At 40.3% G+C, this 20,000-nt stretch overlaps 2 protein-coding genes across 4 annotated transcripts in view; both read left to right on the forward strand.

Annotated features, from left to right (window-relative positions):
* The window catches only part of pik3r5 (phosphoinositide-3-kinase, regulatory subunit 5), a 23,331-nt gene extending 8,676 nt beyond the window's left edge, over positions 1 to 14,655 (forward strand). The window contains exons 2-18 of one of the 2 annotated variants that reach the window (XM_080028940.1): positions 835 to 950; positions 4,545 to 4,660; positions 4,890 to 4,958; positions 5,895 to 6,033; positions 6,693 to 6,762; positions 7,294 to 7,468; positions 7,718 to 7,886; positions 8,015 to 8,083; positions 8,294 to 9,228; positions 9,447 to 9,575; positions 10,883 to 11,014; positions 11,140 to 11,233; positions 11,797 to 11,873; positions 12,311 to 12,404; positions 12,669 to 12,751; positions 13,214 to 13,329; positions 13,635 to 14,655. In XM_080028940.1, coding sequence (XP_079885066.1) covers positions 851 to 950; positions 4,545 to 4,660; positions 4,890 to 4,958; positions 5,895 to 6,033; positions 6,693 to 6,762; positions 7,294 to 7,468; positions 7,718 to 7,886; positions 8,015 to 8,083; positions 8,294 to 9,228; positions 9,447 to 9,575; positions 10,883 to 11,014; positions 11,140 to 11,233; positions 11,797 to 11,873; positions 12,311 to 12,404; positions 12,669 to 12,751; positions 13,214 to 13,329; positions 13,635 to 13,785 — 2,718 coding nt within the window. In that variant the 5' untranslated portion in view covers positions 835 to 850 and the 3' untranslated portion in view covers positions 13,786 to 14,655. The remainder of the gene's footprint in view (positions 1 to 834; positions 951 to 4,544; positions 4,661 to 4,889; positions 4,959 to 5,894; positions 6,034 to 6,692; positions 6,763 to 7,293; positions 7,469 to 7,717; positions 7,887 to 8,014; positions 8,084 to 8,293; positions 9,229 to 9,446; positions 9,576 to 10,882; positions 11,015 to 11,139; positions 11,234 to 11,796; positions 11,874 to 12,310; positions 12,405 to 12,668; positions 12,752 to 13,213; positions 13,330 to 13,634) is intronic. The other variant, XM_080028941.1, reaches the window with a different exon arrangement.
* Positions 14,656 to 17,329: 2,674 nt separating this feature from the next.
* The window catches only part of pik3r6 (phosphoinositide-3-kinase regulatory subunit 6), a 24,117-nt gene continuing 21,446 nt past the window's right edge, over positions 17,330 to 20,000 (forward strand). For both annotated transcript variants that reach the window (XM_080029797.1, XM_080029799.1), the window contains exon 1: positions 17,330 to 17,383. The gene's annotated coding sequence lies outside the window, so the exon portion shown is untranslated. The remainder of the gene's footprint in view (positions 17,384 to 20,000) is intronic.

Below are 20,000 nucleotides of genomic sequence, written 5' to 3' on the forward strand. Positions count from 1 at the left end.
AATGATCCCCTGGGGGATGGGCCGTAAGTAAGCGGCTGGACCTATTCATTCATACACTATTATTTTCACCACATTTCTTCGATCTAGAGCATTGTATCAGAACCCTGCTGTGTGTGTGTGTGTGTGTGTGTGTGTGTGTGTGTGTGTGTGTGTGTGTGTGTGTGTGTGTGTTATTGATTCAATCACTGAGGTCTGATTTTTCCCTTTCCTCCTTGTGTCATGTAATTAATACTAGTAATATGCTTATCTACAGTATAGTTGTCCATTAATTTTTTTTGCACAAGATTACCCCATATCTGTGCGACAAGTGTTTTAACAAGGCTTCAGTTTGTTCCTCTTTAAATAGGCTATATAGCCTAGATAAAATAAAAACCTTCCACTGCGTTTGGTTTGTGGCAGCACTTGGAAAGACATGCCTGACATAGAATCAGAAGTAAATGTTGTTTGTCGTTGTGTCATGTAATATAACATACAACTCAGAACAATGAAGCCAATGGAGGTCCTCTCAAACGTCTGCTTTGAGGTAGGACAGGAGTCTACTCTTGTGGACTGTATTTGACCATTCAGGAACTATGGCTTCTGTAGATCTTCTCAGACTCATTTTAATACTTTCTGACACTCTTGCCTCCATGCAAAACAGCGGTGATAACACGGTACATCCAGGGAAAGAGAGGAGCATGTTCGCGTGTGGGTGCATTTGAACATTGTTCGCATGCACACCAATACATTCAAATAAAGAAATTCCACAGAATGCATGAATGGGGATGGAAATATGCTTTCGATTATAATCATAACACTTTGGTAATATCAGCTGTATCCATCATCCCTCCACAGAACCTGAGTGGTGAAGATGCAGCACACGTCTTGCACAGAGGACAGGATCCAGCATGCTCTGGACAGGTGTTTGGACGGGCTGAGGCAAAGCCCCACAGCAGCACACCACTGGAACGGTAAGGAGATACACTAATGATTAGGCAGTGATTTACGGTGTCACGTCTTAAAGGCTTATACTTTTGAGATCTCAAGACATAAACACACAGTCAGATCATGTTTTTTATCCTTCATGTACATTATTCAAAGCTTAGAAATCAGAAGAAAAAAAAAGATTGACTGATGACTATTGGGCTGGTGCCAGATGACAAAGTTTATTAAAAATAGCTTAAATTATGAAAACAAATATCTATATGGCTGAATCAGAATGAAAAATCATATTGATTGTTTCTGGTTTTTAGTTGTATCATGCTAACAGTCTGACATACAGAATCTCCTTGGCAGAAGTTGAGGCATAAGGTTTATTTCCCTAAGGAGTTTTTGGCTAGCCTGGCTCCGCCCGCCTACCGCTCAAATTTCATTTTCCCTTCATGAAATGAAGTACGATGGTCTGGTAGAACCAGGCTAGTTTTTGGCAACATGAGGGAAAACATTGTCCTATAGTGTTTGGTGCTCATGCTGTGCCTAAGGTCAGAATAATCAAACTTTTGACATGTAGCAGGAAGAGCACAGGTGTCTTGTTTACATTATCTGTGGCTGCACTCCACTTGTCCTGGTGTTATGCATGCTTGCTTTCTGGGACACAGAATGGAACAGAGCCACTAGCTGTTACTGTAATTACTTTCACCTTTGCGTCAAATAGGTTCTGTCGGTAGGTTCTCTTTTAGGGTTGTTGTGTCAAACCTGGCTCCTCTTGTGCCAATGTGCCACTTTCAATATGATTCAAATATGACCTTATGACCACGTTGTATTTTGACTGGCATGCTGATCTTGAGACACTTAAAACGACTGAGCAGTCTTGCTCAAGGCCAATGCACGTGGCTATTATTGCGTGGTCAAAACCTGCAACCTTCTGTTTCTGGTAAGGTAAAAGCAACACATCTTCTCAGAAATATCAACCCCGCTACACACATTTCGTTGTGATATGTGCTTATGATCACGGAGCTGACTCGAACAGAAAGCAGTTTGCAGCAGCCAGAACATGAGTAAAGAGGTGTCTGAGCTTGTTGTTGGCGAGTGACACATTGCTGTTGCTTTAAGATCGTCGAGGCAGTGTGTTGTTGGCTGCTGGAGGAAGTTGTGTTTGTAGACAGCTGGGAGGAAGTGGTGGCACAGACCGCAGTGTGTGAGTGAGGCACAGCGAGGCGTGATCTATTGTGGAGCATAGTGTGAAAACATATCGGATGATCAAATCAGCATCGGCCTCAAGCATGTCAACCTGTGCCAGATAGAGTGACGCGCACTTAGACAAACATGTGTCCTAGTTTTAGTGATGGATGGCTTTTTTTTGTTTTGATTGTTTCCTCCTCCACTGCTTTTTCATATTAATGACTCTGATCTCTTTTTATAGGATTTCCATACTGTATGTTGTCCATTAGTGTAATCACATTTATGTGAAATTGAACTTGTTTGCCGGAATTCTTCCACTTACTGTGAGCACAGAGATAATCAAATTCCCATCTCAACAGGATATTTTGAAACCTGCAGCTTCATTTCCATTGCTGGCATCTTATACAAAATAAAGCTGTCAAGCTCCCCAGTAAAAACCCATGGTGCAAATACACCTCTGACCAATATGATATCAAATAGAGATGTCAGATAGCACTCCTGGAGGTGCAGATAGCTTTAAAGAGATACAGCAACTGACACGATTCTTGGAAAACGCATCAGTGTAACCTGAACAACTGCTGATGTGTGACTATCCCTGGAAACAAAAGGCACTTAGAGTCATTGAGACTTAGGGATCGAATGGAGAGTGAAGAGCCTTTGAGGAGTCAGCCATCACTCTCGGTTGTTTTTGTGTGTCGGATTGACCTCCAGTCAGTGTGATTTGAGACACTGTATGCACCTCTCCCTTGTTTAATGTCAGGTTTCCCTTTCACACTGTAACTGAGAACGGGCAAGTTTCCAGTGGGCTTTGGTGAAAAATATTTGTATTTTAAATCCTCGGTTCATGCAACCTGGACAATTATGATCTGTGAGGCTAGTGATTCCCAATTTTTTTTGTTGCAAATTTCACTTGATCTCCTCTTAGTTTTCTTTTTCTTTTTCGAAATGTTTAGTACAGAAACACTTCCTTTGAGGAAGATACCTTAAACTATGTTTACATGCCACAGGAAAGCTTTCCTGCTAAATTTGTACTACAAACATCCTATCTGAAACACAGGACAAAAGGTGATAAAACACACCCTTGAAGTGCACCAGCACTGACAGTTTTTCGCTTTAAAGCCCTGCTGTGGAGTAGTTGAAAACCTGCATGGGGTTCATGACAGTCCCTCAACCAAACACCAGATTCTCTGACACCTTCTTTGTCAACACAGTGTTGTATGCGATGGCATTAGATGCAATTTCCTTCCTATTTGCCATGACATGTTGGGTTTCTCATTTGACATTACATGCCTAAAGTGAGTGATGGCTTGCAATAAATAGTACAAACATCAGTGTTATTGTTATTTTCCCAAATGTTGTGATAATAGCAATGCATAATGCTGCTGCTTAAGCTGACTGGCTGCACATAGGGGAAAGCTGCTGTTACAATACATTCACACTAAAATAAGCATTCCCGTTCATTTGGTGGACACACTGTCTATTCTGATGGTCTTCTGTGTGAAATGTATTAAAACAACAGCTACTTGGCAGCATTCTTGACAGTTCAATCAGAGCAGAGCTCAGAGAACCTTCCCCACAGTGCCCACATGTACCAGTTCGCATTTCCTATTAATTAATAAGTATGTGTGTTTGTCTATGAATATTAGATATTGTTTATGACTGTGCTCTACTCTTTATCACTTGGTGAAGCTTGCACACCATTGTACTACTGCCAGTCCTGTATTTACACTGAGAGGCCATCATCTTATGTGCATAGGTAAAACCACTGGTAGACTTTGATTTGGCAATTCCACCTCGGGCTGGTGAGATAAAAAAAAAACAATGGCTGTGCTCTCAAAATGACCCAAAAGTGTTGCATCCCAATGTCAGGATTGGGGATAGAATACATAGTTCTTACAGCTCCCCTTTCAGATAGAACAACATACAGAAATACCAGAAGCTGTAGGACATGCAGGGACATTGTTGAAGGATTGGAAATTAGCACTCTCTATCAATGTTTGGTTTCTTGTCTATTTGGACCCTCATTGTGTTACAATGTATTGGTTTATAAGTTGTATGTTTGTATTGTGCTTCTTGTCATAAACGTTATACAATCTTTTCTTTCCTTGAAAAGAAGAAGGACGTCACAATGCAATTTTAATCTGATAAATAAACCTGGCTAAGCTCCCTGTCTCAGCTGAAAGCATGCACATTTGCCCTCATCCTAAAAACCCGACAAATTTAATTGTCTTGTTACAATGTCAAAACCACCAATACGTTGATGAACATTCTTTCAGCAGTTATGTATTTTTACTCTGCCGGCTATATAGAGACATAACTTAAACTGTTGTGGTGATGTAAAACAAGGGACTTCTGTAGCTGTTTCCATGTTTGTGGCATATGTGTGGCTGTCTGTGATCGGTGAATTTCTTCGATAACGTGAATCCACGTGTGCTGTCTTTCAGTGCTGATGTGCTCAGCAGGCCAGTCGATGAACCGCTGGAGCCTGGAGGAGATGGTGAAGAGGGACCCAGAGAACTTCCTCATCCTCTTACAACAGATCATTAGGAAGACCAAAGAGGTGAGACAAAGGTCAAAGGTCATGCTCCCAATACACATATTGTCCACTGTATAGTATGTGTTGTGTATATTGATGTTCAAACAGTGTGTAATTACCGATTGTTTACCCTAATCAATGGACTCTTTCAATGTGTGTGTGTGTGTGTGTGTGTGTGTGTGTGTGTGTGTGTGTGTGTGTGTGTGTGTGTGTGTGTGTGTGTGTGTGTGTGTGTGTGTGTGTGTGTGTTTAGGTCCAGGAGCAGTGTCAGTATGAGCTGGTCGCCCCCCTCGCTATCATGTTCTGCTCAACGCTGCTTCAGGTACAATTTGTCCTCATCCACATGTTACAAAACCTTTTCTCGTTCATGTCAGCACACACAGTACTGTACACTGTGTGTTACACGTGCATAGAAACGTCACGTAGTTCCTCAAATCATACCACTATGACGTTGTTAGTGCTACAGTGACAAAAGCTTCTCGCACTTTTGAAAACACTTACTGGCTTGACAACAACCATTCGGTTCATAAAGATTGCTTCCATTTTTTTCAGTTTGTATTTTTCGCCAAGTTCCAGTAGTCTAGTTGTAACAGTACACAAAAAAAACTATGTCATTTGACATCTGAGTAATTCATTAACTACTTGTTAGATCGCTGGCTGATCAAGAGAAAACACAAAGGGAGTGTCAAAGCCAACACTGTTTGACTGCTTCAATAGGTTAACATAATTCTGTACATGTATGTACAAGAATTGCTTTGACTACGACGCAACAAACTAAGGACCTTGGATTTCAGTTTGACATGTGTCTCATATGATAATGTTACAGCATTGAGGTTTTGCAACAACTTGACAAATATACCTTTTGTTGTGTGTAATAAAGCAGATGATGATAAAATACCATCCCATTATTACACTACACGCTGGGTTAGTTTCCTCATATGGTATACGTCACACAGTTATAGTTAATGCCTTGATATTATAATTGATCAGTTATATAATAATGTAGAAAAACAAGGAAAATACCATATCAGACAATGTTGTCAGTGCCTCAGTTAATTATGTTATAAAAGCAAAATAATTCATTATAAGTCATTCATCACATGAACGTCTTTTTCTATATTTACAATATTTGTTCCTTCATATATGAGTGCAATATGTCCACCAAATATACAAAACGCCCCCTCAATGCAAAACAACAACATATGAAGCCTTAAACAGAGGACCACTTATAAATAGCTGATTTGTGTTTTGGTTGCAGACACCGTACTGTCCTCCAGACACAGAGCTGCTGGAGGAGGCCTTTGAGGTGTTTCGCTGCTTCCTCACCTGGCCTGAGCCTTACTGCAGTGTGTGTAGGAACCTCCTCTCCACCATTCAGCTGGAAATCAAGGCCCCAGGTAAATATAGATTGGTTCACTCTTGCCGATCTTTACAAGTCTGTGTACTGTACCTGAAGCACTCATTTGCTGTCGTCTTGTCTTACTGTTCAACCTTTGTAATGGTACTCCCCCTAGTGAAAAAGGGAAATAATTGCATTTAGGGTGTGACACTGACGCTAAAAGGACATGCACTGCCGGAAGATGATAAGGCTTGAGGTGGAAGTTGAACTGGCCACTTCTTTAAATTGATGTAAAATAGTTTAAAAGTGGATGGACCTCCAGCATTCACAAAATACAAAAAAAAAGCAGAACAGACACGTGAACACATTCACTCAAATTCACAGGAACGGTCAAAAGGAAGTGCTACAAACAATGGATCCATGAATTAATCCATTTGAATTCACTGACTGAATTAGTGTAAACAAACATATTTAAAGTGTCTTTTATGGGATATATATATAAAAAATAGGTGATCATTTCTAAAAATGCTCTGAGTGTGGTCTTTGAACTGACTGCTTTTATGCAACTACTCAGTCTCCAACAGCTTTAACCCTTTTTTCTTTCTGCAACTAGTCCACCAGGATACATATCATGAATGAAATCATGTTCTTGTTAAGTTGTTATTTCAAAAACCATCACCAGATAAAATGTAATCATTGTTCATATTTTCCTCACAGGGATTTCCTTTCAGAGACTGGTGAGGGAAGAGCAGGGCCTTGTCACCTCCCGTCAGTGCTCCAAGACCATGTAGGTCCATACACACGATAGAAAAAGTGTACTTTGTAAGATCAATCTTTTATAGAATATACTGTATGTGCTCTGTGTAGACGTATTTTATGATTAAGAGGAGAATGAAAAGCTTTTGAGTTCCTCACAGCTCATGTTTCTTTGCAATTGCTTCCAGCACTGGAGATATTCATATAGTTTTTTTTATTAATGAACCAATTATTTCGGATGTTTAAATTGCTTTTACCTCTTTCTCCAGTTCAGACTCTGTGTTATTTTTGGACCTTCTACTTTTTTAGTTAAAAGATGATATTTTAATTATCAGGGGCTAAAAAACAGCCCTTAGTATATAAGTAAGTCTAGAAGTTAGTGAACTTATTTATAGCACTCACTTTTTTTTCACAGTAGTTTCATGATGTGGAAAGTCCCCTTTTTGTCCCATTCTCCGCCCACCAAAACCAAAAGCACCCTGGTAGCATCCTGTGTGCATCATCTCCCATGTTCATTTTATCCATGTTATCAGTGACACCTTGTCTTGTCCACTTCCTGTAGGACTGTGCTGCTGATGAACCCCAGTGAGGTGCCAGCTGACTTTCTCTCAGTGGCGGAGCAGCTGAGTTGCGTTCAGCACTCGCAGAAAGAGACCTACATCACCCTGATTAAACACGCCTTCCAGTCCACACTGGGCACCAAGTACCCTCTACATAGCATCCACAGATCCCTGCAGGTATGAGCTCAGAACAGTGGTTCAGAGGCTCCAAATCTGTAGATTGTTGTAAAAGAAAATGACATTATATGTTGAGATTGATTTGTGTTTAAAATGTCCTTTGTGGAATGGGGTTACATTACGGAATCAAATCCTATTCATAAACAGCTATGCTGAAATCTGACCTATCAGTTAAAACTACATCCTTTATTAGTTTGCATTTAAAATACCTTTACAACAGGCAAACCTTATTGTGAATTCTTTTTGCAGACCAAAACTGTGACTGATTTGGGAGAGATCTTCTCAGTGGTAAGTGATGTCTTGGAGACGGCCGTTGCCATGAGTGACCCTGTGAATGGCCGCAGTCATGTGATCCAGGGACTTGAGCAATTGAGGGAGAGGATAAGAATCCCTGCATCCAATGGAAGGAAGTCTGACGGTAAGAGGGCAGGTTTCATGACCTGGGGATGATATTTGTGCCACATGATAAAGATGTTTTCAGTTTCAAGTTAAAATATGTGTCTGCTGTTATTTTACTCTTTTTTTCATCTGTGTGATCCCTTTTAGGAATGCTTCAAACTCTACCATTGCCTACAGCCAAGTGTCACATGTTTCACTGGGAAAAAGATAACTTTGGTAAAGGATTTTTGCACGATACTTTATTGATTTATTACAAGAGAGTTTTCTTTCTGCTTTGAGATGGTGAAGATTCACTGAATCCATCTGACAGCCTTCCCTTCTGCTTTCAAATATATATATTTCCGATACAAATCATATTGACCTTATTTGAGCATTCATCCTGCTTTGGTAAATGTGATCGATATCTGTCTATTTTGACTCTTGCAGACGTTCTGAACATTCTCCTGGAGCATGAACCTGCTGACCTGATGGCCACTAATGGGCAGGCTGAGGATGATGAGGAGGAGGATGTGGCAGAGAATGATGAAGAGGAAGAAGAAGAGGAGGACGAAGAGGAGGACAAGAAGGAAGAGGAACATGGAGTAGACCTGCCCTCGATGTCTATCATCCCCAACGACCTCAGCTCCCCCCATCGCGCCTCCACCTTCTCCACCTTCTCCACCATCTCCTCCCTGTCCACCACCTCCAAAGACTCCATGTTCTCAGAGTCCTACGCTCCGTCCCTCTACTCCGTCACTTCTGAGGCCGACAGTGACTACTTTGACGACTCCGATGACTATATCTGCTCCCCTACCGTCGCCGAAAAAAGTTTGCCAATAAGGGCTAGCAGCAGCAGCAGCAGCAGCAAAACTTCGGCTCGGCTCAGCCAACACTTGTACCGACTCTTCAAACCAAAGAGTGCTTCTCCTCGCTCACTGTACCGGGCCAAGAGCTTAGGAAACACAGCATCCAAAGACCTTCTAGTGGTGCGAGAGAAGCGTTCCAACTCTCTACCGCAGCAAGTCCAGCTACGTAGCCACCACGAGCCCTTAGTCGTCCAGCAGCAGCAGCCACAAAGTCAAGCTCTCAGACACGTGTGCTTCCGACGGAGGCCCATTCTCAGCAGTGACGAGGAAAGTAAGAACACTACGCTGAGGGTGGTGGTGTTCGGGGCGGATCATGTAGCGGGGAAGGTGGCCAGGGCATACCACAGCCTGACCAGGAAGGAGAGCGCATGTCCACGTCTCAGCAGGGTCTTCAAGCTCCAGTTCTACTTTGTGCCGGTGAAGAGGGACTCGGCAGCAGGTACGGGGAGTCTGAGGTCGCCCCTGAGCCCTGTAGTTCAAAGTGGAACTCTGAAAGGAGGAGCAGTGCTGTCCAACGTAAGCAGAACACTCACACTAATTGTAACTTCATACATTGAACACAAAGCTTTAGGCTATTTGCTTACCTGTCACAGAGCCAAAATTGCACTGTAGGCCTACAGAGTGAACGGGAGCCAGCTTTTGACATGGCTTCAGTGTTTAAGCCAAAATACATGCACCTAGCCTATGTTAGAATTCCACTGTGTTCCAGGTTTTAATTGTTGCCTTTGCTAAAGCAGGATCTTCACCTCTCGGGCAAAGGGGACAGTACTAACGACATTGCCAATCTCCTTGGTATGTTGGATCCTTGGTACGAAAGAAACATCCTCAGCCTGCTTAACTTGCCTACCAACGTCGTCTGCCAGGTACAACAAGAATTTATTTATGCTGCCAAACCAAAACTTATCTAATAGTATCTCCAGTAGCGGCCTTAGCTAGGTTTCAACCCATTCAATTGAATGGGGCCCCGCCCTCTGGGGGGCCCCCAAGCCCCACCAGAGGGTTGTTAAAATAATTTTTTATTTATTTATTTATTTTTTTGATTAATAATTCTTGAGCAGGCTACCGGGCCCTAGGCCTCATAGTAACTTTTCATGTTGCATTGTCAAAGAGCTCAGTCACTCATGTCAATAACAGGGTCCAAAAAGGAATAAGCCTAAATATAAGGAAATAAATCATCATGGGCCCCTCAACTAGTAGGGGGAGAAATACAAAAGCATAAGAAAACAGCATTAGTAGATCTGTCTAAGGGGCTTCATGATGAGCCTTTAGGGCACCCACACACATACAGGAATACAATTTCTATGTGTAAATTCTATGCTGTTCATAAAAAGTAGCTATCCACCCTGTATCTGTTGAAATGAGTCTCTCCATCATAGAACATGAGTCTGCAGACCAATCTACTGTACTGTTTTTACAGTAGCAGAGTAAAGAGTGCTGCCTGATTAAGAAAAATCTGAAAAATAATGTTCCTGCTGCATCTCAGGATTTGATATAGCCTCTAAATTTTCCCCTCAAAGTGCACCAGATTGATGCATTTTAATTCAAAAGGCACAAATTTTCTTCCGGGGGGGATGCCCCCGGACCCCCCAACAAGGACCAGGGTCCCTCCCACAGTATCCCTAAATCCTGTGAGAAAAACTGACTTCATTGATATGTTTTTACCATTAATTGTATATGTGCTGAAAAGTCAGTGTACCTGACTGGATAGGTAGGAGTGGGGGGGCCCTTTAAGAGTCTGCACCCAGTGGCCCATCATCTCATAAAACTCTACAATCTGTTTTCTTTTTGCGGGAAGCATGCACAAGCATGCACAAGAAATATGTATTAAAAAAAAATTAAGATTTTTTTTTTCAAGAAAATACAAAAAAAGTGGGGGGCCCCACACTAGGTCTTGAATGGGGCCCCCAGATCGTTAAGGCCGCCCCTGAGTATCTCATTACCTTTTTTTCAACTAAGAAACTTACTTACTCCAGTTTAATTTATTATTAACCAGTATGTGTTACTATAACTATTTTTTGAAAATAGTTAAAATGCAGATAGATAAAACCTTGAGCATAAATACCTATCAACGATGTCCAGTGTTTTGATTAGGCTATGGCTCCATAAATGATAAGATTGCATCATTGTTTTTGGTGTTAATCTGTTTTTTTTTTGTATTGCTCTGCTGCAGCAAACCTCAAAGACGGAGTCAGAGTCCTATGATAGCTCATTTGAGCACCGTCTGCCCATCCTCGCTGACTTGGTCCTGTACTACTGTCGCTATGCTGCACGACCAGCTTTGATCCAGCTCTATCAAGCTGAGGTAATACACTTCTATTATGCATCCCTGCTTTAAAGATATTTGATGAAATAATAATAATGTAAGAATAATAAATAACTGATGAAACCCTGTTCCAAATGATTGATTGTGGATCGTTGTTGTTGTAGTTGACCTTAGCTTGTGGAGAGAGGAGGACTGAGGTATTCGTCCACTCCTTAGAGTTGGGTCACATCGCAGGAACACGAGCCATCAAGGCCATGGGTGAGAGTGACACACACACACACACGCCAAGCACACACACACACACACACACATATCGTAGCAACTGACACCACAACAAATAAAATCATCCGCATTTTTGGTAAATGTGACACCATCAGTGGTGTCACATTTATGGTAGAGGAACATCCGCTATTTCTTTATCATGAATTAGTCTACTTCTACTTTTTGTAGTTTCACTTGTCACCGCCACTTGCACTTCTTTTTTTTTCTTTTTTTTTCAGTTGAGAAGTAAAAATTCAGAAAAACCTGTTTATGCTTGATTTTCGGTAATTACAGTAGAAATTACTTTGTTATTCAATTACTCAAAATATTCTTAACACAAATACATATGTAGTTTTTGTCATTTAAAATTAACTATCTTCTACATTAAATGTGTTTTTTAAAATGTCTGTCAAAATGCAAACATTCCAAAGCTATGAATATGAGTCATATCTAACAGTATTGTGGCATCATTTAGCACTATTTGAACTGTGTAACTACAAGCCTTCTCTTGCATGGCTCACTCATCTACTGTATGTGTTTTTTAATCTTTCTTTATATAGGTGCCGCAAGTAAACGGTTTGGCATTGACGGCGAACGAGAAGCGGTGCCTCTGATGTTGGAGGTGGTGTACAACAGAGTAAGACGGGGTTTGTTTTTATTGACTCAAAGAATACTTGTCTTGAAGCTGCACCTAACAAGAATTGTATTCACTCTATGGAAAAGCAAAAATGATCATTTTAGAGACAGTGCTAGTTCTCCCTGTTTACTCTATTTTATCTGGTTTCGATTACGGTCACTTCTTCATCAACAGCAGATGACAAAATGTAATGACAACATATAAAGTATCCTTATCATATTGAGTAAAGGCTCTGACCTGTAAAAAGCTGGAGCTTTCTCCCCTCTGTGTTATGAAACATCAGATGCTGGTAAACATGACACAGTTTGGAAAAGTGTTCCCAAATCCAATTTCCTGTCTTAATCTGTTATAATCCTTGAGGTTATTCTCATTTCCAAATACTTGAGTGTTTTTCCACAACTGCAAAGAAGCCAATCCTCTTTTCTCCTCCCATTCAGGTGGTGATTAGTGGGAGAAGCCAGTGGAAACGAGAAAGCAAAGTCTGTACTTCAGTGAACTTGACCAAAGCATGCAAGAACCCTGAGGAACTAGGTGGGCTTCTGTCACTGGATACTATCAAACATGGCACTGAGCTATGCTTGATTGAGACAACACATTAGATTCAACAAAATAATTACTCATTTTGATTTTCAATCAGGCAATTAATAATTTATTATATATATATTGTTGTTCCAGCTAGTGGAGAATAGAAATTCCTTTATATATATTTTTTTGTTCACGACGGGCTTAGTCGATAATGATTTAAACTACCATACATGTTTGAGTTTAATTACTACCTAAAACAATCTCTTTCAGACTCAAAGATGGAGTGCCTACAGCTGACGATGACTGAGGTCTTGAAGAGACAGAGCGGTAAAAGCAAGAAGGGCTATAATCAGGTGAGATGTAAAATACAGACTGTCGCGTGGTTAGTGGTTACAAAAAGCAGCATGCTTCCACACTCGACTCTGCAACACTCTCAACACATTATTGATAGTGTCACAAACAAACTCAATCTCAAATCTCACGTACACCGACAAGGACGTTTTTCAAACTGACATCTTGATGGAACAAAAAGCCACAACACAGGCAAGTCGGGTGTTGCTCACGTGTTTTGGCAGTGATATTATTTGCTCAAAACCGTAGCTTTATCTCCAAACCTAGCTTAGATTTGGAGCTGAGAGCTGTGATTTGCAATAGCAAAAACTCAGCAACAATTAAGGCCTATTTAAATGAATGTTTTAAGAACAATGCTCTTCAAAAATATCAGCACAGATTTAAATTAGTTGTCGATCTCCTAGCATTTTCCTTAATGCATGAGATGCAATGTACTTAATTTGCTCTGTTCCTTCCTCTTACAGCAGCTGAGTATGACAGAGGTGAAGGTGGACAAGGTGCAGGTCAGCGGTACTGGAAGCACGACTTTCGCTGTATGTCTGGACCAGGATGAGAAAAAAATACTGCAGAGTGTCACCAGGTGTGAAGTTGATTTAAATAAACATTCACGTGTTTGTCTTCTTTAGTATACTTGAGAGGACGATCATTGACAATATGAATGGTAGCCCCTAATCCTCACATCAACCATTGTAACTACAGTACTTGCCAAACCCCAACCCTTACCCTAAAGCTAGTCATACTCAACCTTCAAACAGTCTTTTGCACTACTGAGTACCTGCCAAAATGTGTTCACAATGACAAATGTCTTCACTACAGTGGCTTCCAACCCTAACTGGTCCTCACAGAGATAGTGCTGACTAACCCATGTGTCTCCCTCTGTCCCAGATGTGAAATATCGGTGTGTTATAAACCCGACAGCTCTACTGAATGGAGGCTAAGAAAATCCGGAAACTGCGCTCAAATCCAACCCCTCAACCCCACCTTTTGCTCACTCCTCTGCCTGCCCATTGTCACTTTCAGTGGGGCTCTTCCTTGAGACTGATGTCTACTCATCGGGGTATTTTTTAAGAGAATTTTGTTTTGCACGGTTATTTATATGCCCTTAATAACAGACACTGACGGAAGAGGCAAAGTACACAAGACTTCCAGTTCAAGTTCACATGATGGCTGCCTTCAAAAGCAGTGGAACAAAACTTTTGGAAACACAAGAATTTTCCCGGAGGGAGCAATCAGGAAACTGCAGACCTGGCTGGCCCATGACCTTTAAAAAAATATACTAAAGAATCTGAGAAACGAAAAATGACTAGACCTTCAATAGTACTAATGATGTTGCGTCCAGCTTTCTCTGTACAAAGTAATAATTGACTGTTGTTAAGGAACTTGTTCAACTTTCATTCCACAGGTTTCAATTCTTCCTTCCTGTTGGCAGAGAAGTGATCTTACTCACATTCATTTTAGAATGTAATGTGGTGAAACAGGGTGACGCTACACAGTACAGGATCTCAGATGAGCAGGCGCTCAAAACCGGCTAAACCAATATGTTGTAATAAGCCTGGACCAAGAGATGGAATTAAAAAAAAAATCATCTTGGCGTCAAAGTTTACACATTTTTCTCTGCATCAACAAACAGGGACATGGATTACCACACACACATATGTTTACAACTTTCGACCAGACTGTATTAACTTTTAGTGTGTGTGTTGTTGATGACGAAACGGATTTCAATGCTGACTTTGGCGAAGAGTGCACTGCTACCCTTACAGTGCTCGTAGACATCAAAATCCATGCAGGGACACCAACCCTAACGGGCACTGCACTAGTAGCAGAGAATGGACACAATGGAATTACACAATATGTAAATATGTTTTTAATATGTTGTATTATTAAGCCCAGTTCAGACCAAAGATTCGCCTTGCAACTGCTTGCGACGAGACGGTTTTAGAACGTCGCGGGGGATAAATCGCAGCAGTGTGAACTGCTCGTTGCAGCGCGTTGCAAGCCGTTGCAAGGCGTTGCAGAAGTTTCAACATGTCAAATCGCAAGGTCCAGTTTTAGAACGTTTCGGCGGTCTCGTCGCAAGGAGTTGCAGTTGCAAGGCGAATCTTTGGTCTGAACTGGGCAGCACATGCTATAATTTGAATGTTCCACCATCATGTTTAAGGTCTGTTATACATTGGCTTTTAGAGATAACTTTCCTCCTAAGGAGTTACAAATAAGTCTCTGGTTTAATTGAAGTGATAAACATGACCAGCAGGGGGCTCGACTGACCCTTTGACTTCTGTTGAAGTAAAGATTACTTTTACAATCCAGAGTTGGCAATACTTATAGTAAAGTCTCACTTTGTAACTACTGTAATATAATGTATTCATTGATGATATCTTTTAATTTTTCAAAGTGATATCTTTTATTACATGAATGGCACAGACAGAACATATTTGACATATTATGGTGCTATGAAATACGTTCAGGTGCACTTCATCCTTTATTTTAAAAAAACACACACACACAAAAAAACATATGCAACTGATTCATTGCACTTTGCGACTGTAAACTATGACCTGTTTTCAGAAAATCTTATTGTTTGGTTGCTACACAGGTGTTATATCCTGACTTAAACCATTATATTTCACAAATAAGGTACGTTGTGTCCTGTTAAATGCTGGGCACTACTGCCCTATCCCTACATGTCATCTCTGATGGAAATATTTCAAATGCAATGTTGATTTTCTTTCACCTGTATGTGTATCATCTATGCAATGTTTAATTGTGAAATGCAATCTTCATTAAATATATCTTTAACTTAAGATAGGCCTAATACATTTTCATCTTGATATCTGCCTTCATAGAGGTGTTTGGAGTATATTACCAACTTGTTTACCCTACATGTAGAGCAAGTATGGATACAGTGGTGGAATGTAAGTGAATAGCCATTAATTCAGGCAAACTGCTTGTAGACAGTTTTGAGGGACTTTTATATTACTCAAGCATTTTCATCTATGTATCTATCTATCTATCTATCTATCTATCTATCTATCTATCTATCTATCTATCTATCTATCTATCTATCTATCTATCTATCTATCTATCTATCTATCTATCTATCTATCTATCTATCTATCTATCTATCTATCTATCTATCTATCTATCTATCTATCTATCCGTCCATTCATCCGTCCATCTATCTGTTCATCTATCTATCTATATAGGCTATCTACATATATAGGGGAAGGTGGGGTGATTTGTGCAACTTTTTACTCAAAGTGATTTTAAAGTGAGGCCTTGACAGTTATGTCTCCAACTCAAATATGTACATATATTTCAGGATGTTGTGCATCCCTGGCAATAAAAACTTTGGATCTGGAATAAACTGTTTAAGAAATATAGCTTTCGGAAAAAAAGTTGTCTTGTCGCACAAATCACCCCACGACAAAGTCACCATCATCATCTTTCTGGCCATCTGAACTCTCATCAGTGGTGTCGTTAAGTGGAATTGAGATGTCACTCTCTTCTGAGCTACTGTAGACAATCACTTTCTTTTGGTGACCAGCGTATACAGCCATGCCACTGGCACAACTCTCAGAAATGTACTTTGCACTAGTTGCTCCGTGCTTGTGGAACCAACTGCCACCTGACAAATGTGATTCCACCTACATTTCTGCCTTTAAATCAAGGCTCAAAACCCATATGTACACCCTGGTGTTTCCTCCCCATTAACCTCTGCACTACTTACTTACCTCTGCACTACTATCTGTGTTTATGTGGATGTATGGGCTTTACGTCTTTTATTTTGGTTATTGTTATTTTACCTTCATTGTTTACCTACTGAATGCACTATGTACAGCACTTTGGGCAGTGCAAACTGTCATAAATGTGCTTTTATAAATACATTTTACTTACTTACTTACTTATAACTCACCCAGGCCCTTGCGCACAAATCACCCCATCCCCAGAATTTTGGATAATAGGCATGATGCAGCAATTTAGGGTTGACATTGTGCTAACTATATAGACTCAAAGTGTAGCACACCAAAGCACTAAAACATGTGTCAAATGTTTTCAAACGTGTCTATAATTGTTCAGACACAATAATCAAAAAACCTTGATCATGGAAATTTTACTTTGAAAGGCAAAACACAGTTTTTTGAGCTTAAATGTGCTTATATCTTATTCCTTGTGTCTTCCTTCTTTACAGGATGAGTCAAATGGATGGCTCTTCTTAAATATGTGGTCACATTTCCAATTTCTTCCACGGTTTTCTAGAAACAAGGGGTTTTGCAACTTCCAAAATGCACAAATCACCCCACCTTCCCCTATATATATATATATATATATATATATATATATATATATATATATATATATATATATATATATATATATATATATATATATATATATATATATATATATATATAGAATATATATATATATCCACACCTCTGGTGTAAATCTTGGTATTTTGCTAGAGTGCTCTGACTGGTTACTCAAACTCAAGTGCTTAACACGCCATTGGTCGGTTGCAGCTGCGGTGGGCGTGGTCACAAGACCAGCCTCGCTGTCACTTGTCTACAGAGCTGCCTAAATAAGTGCCACGGAGAGACGATAGAGCGGGTGAATGGATCAGTTTACTACAGGTAAGTGTCTCCAAAGACAGAACAATATGTTATGTTTTTACCAATTTCTACTCCATACTTAACTTGTTTGCCTACACACTGCGGAAAAGTTCATGTTGTCGGCTATTCTAAGGTTAATATTGTATGGTTTACGTAGCCGTTCAACATAAACATGTCAGTATATTGTATCTAAAGTCGTCCTGTACCTAATAGCCTATTCCCTTCTGAGTTGACCGTCTGAGTTTAGCCTATTCATATTTATGTTTGTCTTTTTTCTACTTTGTTTCATGACTCACATTGTCTTGATGTTTAGCCTACGGTTTTCACTGATGAGACGTAGACTTATTATCTGATTGTGTCAGTACTGCCATGTAGCCTACAGTAGGATAGGCTACTACGCAGTTAATACATGGCACTGCACATGCACAACTCGCACAGGCGCTCATTTGAAGAGGGTTGGCTCTTTTCTTTTTTTTCAATCGGCTCGTGTGGGCCCGGCTCCAAAAAAAATAAAAATAAAAATCCAAACATCATGCATGTCCTATCTGACACACGGGAAGACAAGAGGGGGCGGTGGTTTATTTGTTCGTCTCCTGAGATAATAACGAGGCTTTGATAAAAGTGGCTGGTCTGATTGAAGCACTGGCTCGCTGTTGTGTCTGTTGGAAGTCTGAGAGCGCAGCTGTACTTCCTCCCGCCTCCTTGTTTTGGATCGAAACTTCCTGGCAGGCACCACTTTGGGTTACAGAGAGACCCAGGGTGGCTCCAGTGTATTTCTATTTTTGTGTGTTTCTATTTTTCCCTTTTATGAGTGGCATTTTCGTTCATAAAAAAAACAATAGCCAATAATCATTGCATCTGAGGGGCAACACTGTAGGCTATAAGAACATTGCCCATTGATATCTCAAATGTTGACAATAGCAATCTACCGTAACACACAGGTCCTGAAAAACAAGTCTGATCACTGTTGTGGTGACGTTATCTTAAAGACCCTTATCAATGTTTGAAGATAACGGACTCTCAAGCTTCACACAACCAAAAACTATTCCACCATATTTAGTCATGTGTTCCTCTTGGTGTAGGTTAGGGGGGTTTAGAGCTTTTGGGGTTTTCTCATTAACATTATTTTAGCATGCAGCAGTCAGTATCTTAAGGGACTTGTGTGCAACATGTGTAGCGGGTATCATGATGATAATCAGAATGATGGCGTAAGATTCAAAACCGTCTGCGGGTCAGTCAATCAGTCTCACTATTTTTTAAACATTGTCTGGAAGAGAAGGACATAGTTCATAATCTTCTTCATGTTTGGTCAAAGTGAGTGCCAGCCACGCTATAGGATACATGGATGGATGACCTCTTAACTTCACTCAGGGCCATCATCATGGGACTGCAACTTTTTCAAAGACCTTTTTAGTTCTCTACAAAGCCACTCAAATGCAATGCTTGGAGGGGTAACCCCAAAGGCTTCAAAATGTTGAACACTAAATGAATCTCTGTTCTCTTGTTAATCAGTAGATGAAATAGTGACGCTGGGCATGTCAGCCCACATTAGGGCAAATGGTGCCAGGGGCTTGAACACACAGTCCAGTACACTTAAGAATGATGTAAGAAAGTATTTGGTTTGGCCTTTGGTTACATTGCTGATTTTTGGGAAGCAGTTTGGCATTCAGGCCGGGTCCTAAGTTATTGGTTTACCATACCAGCCGGACCAGAACATGATCAGGTTCTAACTGTAATTTTGGAGAACAGTTCGAACTGTGCTGTGATTGTATCTATTAAACATGGATACGTGACATCAAGGATTTGTTGATTATTTTTTCTTGCTGAAAAAACTCAATAAACCCTTTGTAGTATATGTGTTCATTTGTACCCTTATGGTTTGTGAGGAAGGGTATTTTGGGTAGTTGGATCAGACGGACTCCATGTGTTGGCGCCAGACCTATTTGCCTCGGCTGAAGTTTTTCTCCATTTCAGCTCTATCAGCTGACCAGAATAATGCGAGCTATCACCTAGTCATTTGAAGTGAGGCCTAAAAACAAGGAGCCCAGCGAAATTCCTTCATAGCAGTCAGTTTGTACAGTCATACACACACACACACACACACACACACACACACACACACACACACACACACACACACACACACACACACACACACACACACACACACACACACACACACAAGGAGGGTTGTAGAGCTGAAACAAGATTCATTCATAAGTCAATTGTTAGAACAGGAATCTGCAACTATTCTAATAATTGGTGAATTACAATAAAATAAAATATAATAAATTAATAATAATAATATAATAATTATTATTATTATTATCCCTTAAATTCAGCTTCCCAGTTGTGAGGATTTTTCCTGGTTTTGTTTATCTTAGTCTTGATAGTAAATGTAATATATTTCTTGGGGTGAACAAACATACACAATTTTACAGTCTTGTACATCTTTACTTCCCTCACTTCGCTAGACTTGGCAATCAGTCATTTAATCAAGTTATATTTTGCAGATGAATCAATAGTTGAAACAATATAGTTTGTTGCAGTCTGACAGCCTCTAGATTACATTTGCCACTTTTGGCGGATGTTACTGTGGAGTGCTAGATCCCTTGTCAATCCATAATCCTTAAATAAG

This window comes from Ammodytes marinus, assembly GCF_949987685.1.
Source record: "Ammodytes marinus genome assembly, chromosome: 6".
In the NCBI taxonomy this organism is placed as follows: domain Eukaryota; kingdom Metazoa; phylum Chordata; class Actinopteri; order Uranoscopiformes; family Ammodytidae; genus Ammodytes; species Ammodytes marinus.